The sequence below is a fragment of the Lactuca sativa genome, chromosome 8, assembly GCF_002870075.4.
Source record: "Lactuca sativa cultivar Salinas chromosome 8, Lsat_Salinas_v11, whole genome shotgun sequence".
Classification (NCBI taxonomy): Eukaryota; Viridiplantae; Streptophyta; class Magnoliopsida; order Asterales; family Asteraceae; genus Lactuca; species Lactuca sativa.
The window spans coordinates 290,467,570-290,478,385 of record NC_056630.2 but is presented as its reverse complement, the minus strand read 5'-3'; the positions used below and the strand labels follow the sequence as shown (position 1 = coordinate 290,478,385).

General features: G+C 35.5%; 1 protein-coding gene across 3 annotated transcripts; it reads right to left on the bottom strand.

Moving 5' to 3' along the window:
- Nucleotides 1-3,052: 3,052 nt before the first annotated feature.
- On the bottom strand, nucleotides 3,053-8,891 carry LOC111893814 (uncharacterized). Of its 3 annotated transcripts, XM_023889898.3 has the most exons (13): nucleotides 8,703-8,891; nucleotides 7,413-7,585; nucleotides 7,121-7,238; nucleotides 6,870-7,031; nucleotides 6,320-6,538; nucleotides 6,142-6,219; nucleotides 5,110-5,444; nucleotides 4,890-5,000; nucleotides 4,331-4,818; nucleotides 4,065-4,233; nucleotides 3,740-3,979; nucleotides 3,526-3,660; nucleotides 3,053-3,439 (listed from the first exon to the last, which is right to left on the bottom strand). In XM_023889898.3, the coding sequence occupies exons 3-13, from the start codon at nucleotides 7,233-7,235 to the stop codon at nucleotides 3,305-3,307; spliced, it is 2,187 nt and encodes a 728-aa protein (XP_023745666.1). In that variant the 5' UTR covers nucleotides 7,236-7,238; nucleotides 7,413-7,585; nucleotides 8,703-8,891; the 3' UTR covers nucleotides 3,053-3,304. The 3 variants fall into 3 exon arrangements, with proteins under 3 accessions (XP_023745666.1, XP_023745668.1, XP_023745669.1); XM_023889900.3 differs by lacking the exon at nucleotides 6,142-6,219; XM_023889901.3 differs by lacking the exons at nucleotides 6,142-6,219; nucleotides 6,320-6,538 and having other exon boundaries at nucleotides 8,703-8,888.
- Nucleotides 8,892-10,816: the final 1,925 nt, after the last annotated feature.

Below are 10,816 nucleotides of genomic sequence, written 5' to 3'. Positions count from 1 at the left end.
AGGGTGCAGTGGTGCACCCTCAGCTATCTGGGCTTAAGCCCATTGTTAACTTGGGTTTTTAGTTATTTCATTAGGTGCTTGCCAGCTATTGATAGTTGTTGTTATTTCACAAGTGGGCCCTACAAAATGTATTTTTGTTTAGGGCAAATGTCATATTAGCCCATCGAACTTTTTGTGTTTATTTTAAAAGGTTACTAAATTATTTTTTTTGTACATTTAGGGAATGAAGTCCGAGTTTACCGTTTTAAATGGTCCTTATTTGACCTGATATCGGATAACCGGGTAAAATCTGGTCCTCTACTCCTCTTCACGTCGTTACCCTCTTCGAACTCGCTGCCATCGTCTCCCTCATTCCTTCCTTTATCTACCTTCTAGGGTTCTTTGGCATCGATTTCATTCAATCCTTCATCGGTACCTCACGTGTGGATTGTAGGAGAGCGGCTTCGATTCAACGGGAGACGTTAGAGAGAAAACCTGGGAGGTCGTTATTAGGGTTACCACTTGAAGGATTCGATTACAATTCGATATTGGGGCAGTGTTGTGAGATGCCTATTGGTTATGTTCAGGTACCTGTCGGAATCACAGGACCTTCGTTGTTGAATGATGGCGAGTACATGGTGCCCATGGCTACGACAGAGGGATATTTGGTTGCGATTTGCTCGATTTCAAAGCATTAAATGCTTAATCGCCGGAAAAAATCTCCACAGCAGATGCACATGTAGCACAAGTGTTGCAATGGTGATGAACATGGTGTCAAAAGGCGTCCAAAAAGTTCTAGATTTTCTTCAAATCGACAAAATCGGGTTTTCATTCGATTTCAAGCCCTTGAGGATAGAAATTTGTACAAAATCTGAAATTTGAAATTGATGTATAACAGGTTTTAATCTCAAGTATCATTACAATGAAACTGATGTACAAAGAATCTGAAATCAACAATTGAAGCTCGAATTAACAGAAAAAGAAGATGAATTGGATTGTTCCGATTCACGTTTCTGCTACTCCGATTCACGTTTCTGGTACACCGATTCACGAAGAATATGAATTAGATTGTTCCGATTCACCACAAATGATTCTAAAGTGGGAAGTACTTTCAATTTAGTTTTAGGGATAAGTTTGGAGAGGGGAAACTTGTTACTGTTACAGTTACAAGGGAGGAGGTTGGAGGAGATGAGGCTACAGTCTGAGATTAAAACATGTTATAGTGGGTCAACTGACTTTTTTAACTGGTTATTCCCTTAATGTACAAAAAAAAGTTGGATGACCTTTTAAAATAAACATGAAAAGTTTGATGGGCTAATATGATATTTGCCCTTTTGTTTAAACATGTGATATCATATTAGGTGTAAGATACACCTTAACCCTTGCAAATTAAATGTATTATATATTATGTTTGCGAAACTTAAACGAAAAAAAAAGTGTAGAATGGAGTGGATAAGAATCAAACCGAAAATCTCACCTTGTTGTATGAGGTCTCTACAACGAGGAGGTCGATGGTTGTATATGTAATTAATTACATATTTTTTTCAAATATATTGTAAACCGGTCTGATACGACGTATAAATCAGGGGAAAGGTTATTAAACGGGAAAACTAAAAAATAAGAAAGGGGAATAACCACTATAGTTACAATGGCCTTTTTCAACTCAAGCAAATACATATTTATTTTTGAAAATACATATTATAGTTTACAATATATTTAAAAATGATATAACTAATTACAAAAACGTGCCTTGGCTCATCGATTAAGGAGTTTGATTGGAGCAAGTCCCTTTTCTTTTGTTTATAAATTTCAAAGCATCTCTTTTGAAGAAAAAAAAAATGCAAAAATGGTTCCTTGTCAAAATTTTATGACTTTGATCCAAAAAAGTTTGGTGGTTAGTGGTCCAATTTGGATACTTCGTGTGTTTTTGGTCTCTATGGTTGGCATTATTATGTGGTTCTGGTCTATACCTTACCTGAAATGACGAAAATACCATTAATTAATTCTTTTTTAATTTCTTTCTATTAATTTCTTATTATTTCAATTAAAAACCAAGAAAAAATGTCAGCTACCCACCCCATCCCTCCTAATTTCTTTTTAATATTTAGAACCACCGGTCACCGCCACCGACGGACCACCGCCCTCATCGGAACACCACCATTCTCCTATGACAACCACTATATTACCTTTACAGGAACCTCCATAAACCACCATTATACCGCTACCAACAACCACCTACATCACATAGGACCACCTACACATCAGCCGAACAACCCCTTCCAGCCTCCACTTATTTTGAACATTATATTACAGCCATTTGTATCATCACCACCAAGATGAACCCTAATGTAAAGATGACGATTTTTTCAAGTATATGCTGACTAGATTTGTGTACCCTAGATTTGGTGAATGGAGGGGTGAATCGACAACCTGGAAATGTTTCCAAGTCCATAATCCTCCCTTTCCAAGATCTAGAAATCGAAAATCGTTATAGAAATCATGTCACCTGTTAGAGAAAGGAAGAAGTATGGAGGGACTATAGGTGGGTCAATCGGCGTTTGGATGAACACGATTTTTGAATGGAGAATCGAATAAGCGATACTAGTTTTTCATAGCAATGCTGGCAATGGTAGGTGATGATAGTTGTCGCCACTCTGCACCACCGGTGTCATCTCCCTTAACTTTGTTTATGCACAGATTTGATGATGATAACAACATAAGAGAGAGAGAGAGAGAGAGAGAGAGAGAGAGGTGGAACTTTTTTTCTATTTTTAATAAACTAAAAAAATTAATTTAAATATAAAAAAAAATATATATATATATATAAAAAGTATAATTGTCTTTTCAAGCTCATAAGGACCAAAAATAAGTATTCAAATTTGGACCATTGGTGCACCATCAAATCTTTTTGGACCAAAACCAAATAATTTTGACAAATTTTTTAGAACATTTTTGCAATTTTGTATCAAAGCAAAAAAAAAAGATGGGTAAACAGTTTTTTACATAGCTTATGGAAACAGTATTCAAGCAAGTCCCTTTTCCTTGAATATGTTTTTAAATTCCATTTATTCAGCTAAACTAACACTTGATTCATATAGTAAGAACTGCAGGCATGTGAAACAAGTTGTTTACATAAATTATGGAAACAGAAGTAGTCAAACTGCCTGATGGATACAAAATTGTATACACTCACTCAACACAACTTACAAAACATTTCCGCATGCAACTTGTTATAACTTACTTACTTATAAGGGCATGTATCAAGTCAAAGTGGTCAAAATGAGACATGACAACTACTACACTAGTTATACCATAAATAATATAACTAACTCTGGTCATCTACTATAACTCTAGTTACCACACCAACAGCAACAGTTGTCCCTGATGATCTCAGAAACACCCTCCCAAGAGCTCTGCTACTTGAGAATTCATCCACACATACTTCCCCTTGAAGCATTACCTGATGAGGTTATTAAATAAAAAAAATAAAATAAAATTAACACATTTGAAAACAACTCATGATCACAAGATTTAACAATAACAAACCTCAACTATGGCAGTTTGTTTGGATACAAGACATCTTGGTGACTTCTTGGTAACCTTCCCTGTTTTTGCATCAAGCAAAGACACAATCTTTGCAACTCTTGCTACTTCCTTTGCATGGTGTATATGAAACTCCAACTGCTCATGTATATATAATAAATAATATGTAAGTTTACGAGGGGAGGGGGGCATTTATGTCTTTTCCAATAAATAATACCTGAGAGCCGATTAAAACTGGCGTTTGGACATCCAAAACAAGAATCTTCAACTCCAAATGGTTTGTAACCGACACTGGAAAATCAGGGTGACACAATACACCACCCGAAATCACAACATTTGCATCAATATTTTGTAGAGTAACAGCTACATTATCTCCAGCTCTTGCAATGCTACACGCCTGTGAATCACGTTCTAAAGATCGAACTGTTCCAATGTCTCCAGATGGCAGAATCATAACCTATAAAATGAAAAATCCATATATATTATTTTTTTTCTTTATATGGTGAATAATAATACAAAGAAATCAAAGTAAAGTAAACTACCTTTGTTCCATTTCGAAGAGCTCCGGATTCTAACTTCCCACATGCAGATACCTGACCTTGAGATGGGAGTTTGATGACATCACAAATAGGCATCAATAGAGGCTTAGAATATTCTCTAGCAGGAGGTTGAAGAGCATCTATGGCTTCCAACAAACTACCTCCCTTATACCTGTATTGTAATTTATAAGTTACAACTTACAACAACCAAATTAGTATAATGCTTAATTTGATTTTTTTTCATGTAATAGAAAAAAAAGAAAACTAACCAGGAAAGCAATCGAGCATCAGAAGGAGGAGCAACCAAGTTTTGATTTTCCATGGCACTCAACGGGACCCACGTGACATTAGAATCTTTAAAATTACAAGAACGAAGAAAAACTCCAAGTTGAAGTTTAATATGATCAAACCTTTCCTTGGAGTAATGAACAGCGTCCATTTTATTGACAGAAACAATGATTTGATCAACACCAAAGCTTCTAATCAGCTGTGCGTGTTCCCGTGTTTGACCTCCTGCACTATCGATACCTGCTTCAAAGGCACCAAGTGATGCATCAATAACAAGAATTGCAGCATCTGCTTGTGTTGCACCTGATATCATGTTTGGGACAAAATCTTTATGCCCTGGTGAATCCAACACCACAACATGGTGTTTCTTTGAGTTAAAAAAAGCAACTCCAACTGTCATTGTTATCCCCCTTTCTCGTTCTTCAACACTCTCATCTAATGCCCATGCATAAGCAAACGAACCTTTCCCCTGAGTTTTTTGAAACACAAAATTAGCACAACATACTTTCACTTATAGGTGTATTTTAGTAACATTCATGCCTGTAATTTAGCCTCCTTTTCAAATTTATGCATTTGTTTCTGAGATATTTGTCCCAAAAGGTGTAGCAGCCTTCCTGAAAGTGTTGACTTTCCAGAATCCACATGCCCAACCTGTAAATGTCTCAAATACAACTTGTTAGCAACTTAGCATCACAATTCACAATGACAAATTATTATTATTATTATTATTTTTTTTTTAAATAATGTGTTTGACACTTACAATAGCAAGATTTAGCTGACTCAGACGATCTTCTCCTTCATCAAGTAGCATCCATTTCTCAGGTTTATACTGTGAGCGAGATACAGTTTTACCCATTTTACCCTTGTTTGCAATTTTGGAAGTTCCAGATTCGCCACTCATGGTAATGTTGTTAAATTCGTTGGAAATCTTATGTGTTTGTGTCATGTTATTGTTCTCCATTTGTTGTGGTTTATCTTTTGAAATCAATGGTGGTGATTTGTTGGAAGATTTAGGATTTGACTTCAAGTTGGCATTTTCAATCTTCTTGTTGGAAGGAGCATCAGAAGTGGATGGTTTCTCCAAGTTGGGTACGACTATTTAATTTGAAAAAGAATAAACATGTTAGATTTCAATGAGAAAGTAATGAATATTTTTTTATGCATAACAGAAATCATGTACATAAAAGCAACAAAATTTTAGAGATATTAATTATTATATAACCGCTTATACATTATACATCTACATGTTAATATAAATCACGTGTTTATGTAATAATGTCTTTAGTTGGAAAGAACAACTTCTTCCAGAATCAATCCAATTATTCTCTATCTTTGCTCTTGCCCAAAAAAAGGAAGACTAGAAAAGTGTCCTAATGACATATCTTGGGTAATTACATATCAAAAATCTTGAAATGTTTAACTTAAGCACCCTCTTCAGTCACGTATTTTTAGATAGGGGTAGTTTGGGAAATCATCAAGTAAAAAGAATCAAGGGCATTAGGGGCATTTTAGACATTTTATATTAGTTAGTTTGTTATGACAGATGGTATAAGAGGGTAGTGGGAAAGAGAATCAGCCAAACTATCTTTCATAACAAAAGTAACTAATATAAAATGACTAAAACGCCCCTAATGCCTTAATAAGATTCTCTTTATTTGATGGTTTCCCAAACTACCCCTATCTAAAAATACGTGACTGAAGAGGATGCAAAACAGATTTTCTGAGTGAGAACCTATACGGGAGACTAAAAGTATAAAGTTCCTTGAACTCCAAATGGTGACAAAACAAGTACCTTTGGAACCTAATTTGTAAGACTTCAATCCCAAAGAAACAACATCATCTGGAGATGGGATATCAAACTTGAAAGGGGCTGAAATAGTCAAAAAAAGGCAAGGTCAAGGACTCAAGGGTAGTTACTAAACTTATTTATTTGATATTTGATGTCATCTATGTCAAGAGCATGTGCAAACCTATGTTAACCTTGTAAGATTTTTCAGAGATAATGGCATTATGTAAATCATGGAATTTTCCATGCACATGAAGAGAGAATGTGTCCTCTTTTCTTGAAGAATCATCTTTCTGTGGTTGAAAGTTTACAGTTACAGCCCCTCTTGGTGACTCATATGGCAATGATGTAAAAAGAGACTTTGCCATCATTGATGCTCCAAAGTTTGTGCATATTCCATCAACTGCATTAAAAAATCTAATCTATGAAGACACTAGGAGAAAGGAGAGGATTCCTATATTAAGAAGAAAAAAAAAAAAAAGGTCCTAACTCTCAAAGGTATGTAAGCTCCCTAATTTTCAAGTTATTATTCAGCACAAGTTCATTGTGATGTATATTGAATAAAACAAAGCTATGAAGTTTTGGAATTATATCGAGTAAAGTTTTGAACTTTGTGATGTATATTGAATAAAATGTCAAAAGTACAATACCCAGTTCAGTAAATGTTAGCAAGTGAATAGAAAGTGAAGGGACCAAATGGATATATTTTCATTTATGAGGGTGTAATGTAATACCTGTACTTGATTGGCCATTGTTGGAGCTTTTGATTAAAGGGTTGCGAAGAACACCACATATATCACATGAAGACATATATTCATCATTATCATATGTACAAATGGGACAACGCCAAACATTTTGATACACTATTTCTTCTTTTGTAACAGGAGGTTCCCAAGCTGTAAATAGGAATTCAAGTCAAAAGATACAATTAGTTTAGTTAGATTGATTCCATCAAAACATAAGAACTCAAGAGAAGATTAATTACCAGTTTCGTGTTCATCTATGCCATTGCCATGATTATAATCATAATCATCACGATAATCATCATAAGCATCATACTCTTCATCAAAATCAACTCCATATGATACTTTGCGAGGCATGTCCTGGTTAAATAAAAAACCAAATACCTACCTCATCAGACATGTATCGTTTAGATTTTAGAGAGAATAAGCTTTCACTTATGGAAATTAGACTTGAGAAGATACAAATATAGGTCCTTTATATGCAGATTAAATTATGAAACTGAAACCAACAAGAAATATTTTTAAAAGATATACCTTGACTTTATTGTGGACTGAATCAAAATAACACTGTCATCCAAATCCTTCCCAGATGATAATGAGAGAAAGATGGTGCAAACTTGCCAAAAGGGTTTGATGACATAACACCAAAGAAATGTTTTATCTTCCTACTTCAGGTCCATTTTCCCATCCAGTATAATTTTAATTTTCTGATAAAAAAACTGTTATCAAAATATGCCATACAGGGTTCATCTCAAAGACTAAATAACTGAACAAACTGAATCAACTAGAAAATAGAATCACTGAACCATGAACTCAAAGTATCTTACTTTACTTCCTTTTTCTTTCTACATTATAATAGTGATAACTACAAGTAAACTAAGTTCTTAACTACTCACATGTATCCTTATATCAGGTAGAATTTGACTTACTACCAAAAAAATTGTGCAATGAAAGCAAGTAGTTTACACATGCCACAGAATCAATCTTGATAAATGCAAATTAAGTAATGATTTTGTTGGTACCATTTTATCACCAGTAAGTCACAATCTTTATAAACTTATGCCCCTTGAATTTCTCCATGAAGCTGAAAATTTTTAATTCGATTATAACCCATAAATTAGCCCCTCAAGTCGATGGTGGAAGTGATCAAGTAAATATCTTTATATTTTTCCTTCTTTGTCTATATACATTCTCATCTCATTATGTATAATCAAAAGAATTATCACTTCATGTGTAAATTAGGGTTTCAGTATATTTACAAGTTTTCATAAATTCTATATCTAGTTCCATCATATAAAAGCTGTGAGATTTTATTAAGTTGAGAATTTAAATAAGCAATTCAATCTTCGGGGTGACTGAATCCGTATAGAATGCGCATAAAAAACAACTGTGAACATATAGGCCGGAGGTCATGAGGCGCCGGCGATGTGGAGGAGGCTGAGGCGCCGACAATATGGTGATTTGGAGGAGGGAAGGTCGTGGTTTCTGTGATGGAGGCGAGAATGTAGAGGGAATCACACTTATGGAAAATAAGGAAACACTTGTTCATGAATTCAATATCGAGTTCCCATTATGTGTATATCAAAAGAGTTATCACTTCACGTTTAAATTAGGGTTTCAGCATATTTACAAGTCTTTATAAATTCAATATCGAGTTCCATCACATCAGAGCGGTGAGATTTTATGAAGGTGCTAATTTAAATAAGCAGTTCGATCTTCGTACCGATTGAATCCGTGTAAAAAGCGCATCAAAAACAACTATGAGCACATAACTCGACAAATTATAATTCAAATCAAATCGATTAGCACAAAGAGAGAGCTTACCCGTGGAGAGTGTTTGAAGAAGGATTCTGAAAAAGCAACGTATAAAATCAATTAAGATTATGATGAAGCAATCAGGAGACAGAAGCAGCGAGAGTGTTAGTTCCTGTTCCAGATGATCGACAAAGGGTTTGGAACGCTTTCTTTACTTGAGTAAAACATGTGTTTGGAGTGCTTTTGATCAGGTGGATTTTGGAAAAGTTAATAAGATAACAATATGTTGGTAAACCTTTTTTTTTTTTTGCAAAAATATGATTTTTTTTTGCTTCGTAAAGCCATAAGCGTCTTTCAGGTCACGTTATGCAAGGTGAGTGACTATACATGACCTATTTCGTAGAGGAGCTCAATTTTTATATATAATTTGTTATAATAGACTAGTAAAATAGGTTCGAAAACAAAACTCATTAAAAGGTATTATCATCACGTCAAAGTCAATTCAACATCTTATTTTCGCCGGTACAAGTCGGAAGTCCCTACGATGTTATTCCTTCTCTTGAACTCACCAAGTCGTTATAATTGATTGACGAGTTCTTAGAACACTTAACTATGTTGAACGATCAAATATTGACGTCGATTAACTTTATCTAGAATTAACACTGATTGACGAGTTCTTACCGAGTGAAACTACTAACACAACCGGTGTTTTAACATATATGAAAAAGTTGGTTTTTCCTAATGTAATTAATGCATATAGAGTCTTGACTAAGGCTGTAAACGAACTGAACGTCCGACGAACCATTCGGCAGGAAGTTCATTTATGTTCGTTTATTTTATAAATGAACAAACAAGAACACAAATTCTCGTTCATTTAGTTAAACAGACAAACATGAACAATGGTCTCATTCGTTCATTTATGTTTGTGAACATTCATTTATATTGTTTGTTTATGTTCGTTCGTTTAATGTAACACTCATAAAAATCATGAAAATTTTAAACTTTTAAAACCAATCCACAAATCATCATTGTTTACAATATAGTTTTCAAAACATGTTTAATATCAGAGTTTTCCCAAAATCATAAATCAAAACACGAGGAGATGTACAATCACGTCTTCGCGGTCATCTGTACCTGAAACATAACCCAAAACTATAAGCCCAAAGCTTAGTGAGTTCCCCCAAAGTACCAACACATAAACAAATAGCACATATACAATAGCAACATGCATTGGGTCCACAACTAAAAGACTGGATTACCTCTGATCCCACAACGTAAGTCTGGCTTGCCCTTGGGGCCCACAGCTTATGTCTGGCTTGCTCCTCGACCAGATCAGTCCTCGAACTCAATACCACCAAGCCATCTGTACGAGTCTAGCATGCCCTACCCGACCCTAAGCTTGTATCTAGAATGCTCATGATCCCTCAGTATGAGTCTGGCATGCCCTACCTGGCCCTCAACTCATATCTGAATTGCTCAACGGTTTGTTGGTTACCGCACGGAGCAGTACAACCTTAACCCAACCCACACAATATGTCAAAATATAACAGATACTAACATATACAGATAATCATACATATAGTATCACATGTATTCCTACTGATCTACCAGACGAGCATATCAAAACTAGCATGCATATCTATTCCTTACTCAGCATATCAACGAATATCATCAAACCAATGGGTCAGCCTTGGTGCCTTCGACCAATAAGTATAGTGAGGAAAACTCACCTCGCAAACTGAACAGAACTGGTGAGGTCCAACTCCGAATCTCAGCTCTCTAACCGATACTTATTTCCACCAAGTGAACAATTCCATCAAAATCCCAAAATACCTAAAATACCCTCAAGGTAAAACTTGGTCAAAGTCAACTGATCAAACCCACTAAGTCAACCGAGTCAACCCAATTGAGTCAACTCAACCTAGTCAACTCAACAAGGCTGACCCATGCGAGTACGCGAGGCGTACCCCGGAGGCACGCTTAGCGTACGCGAAGCCTCGCAGAAGACAACCATCGAGGTGGTTGACAGGGTACGTGGTGTGTATTCCTATGTACGTAGGGCATACCCTCGCAGCCTCCAAACTCCATTTAGTGCTTAATGGCTTAAGCACTTAAGCCTATATTTCAGATCTAAGGTCCAAAGACGCTCTAGAGTCACAAAGTTTCCAACTTTATGACTTTAC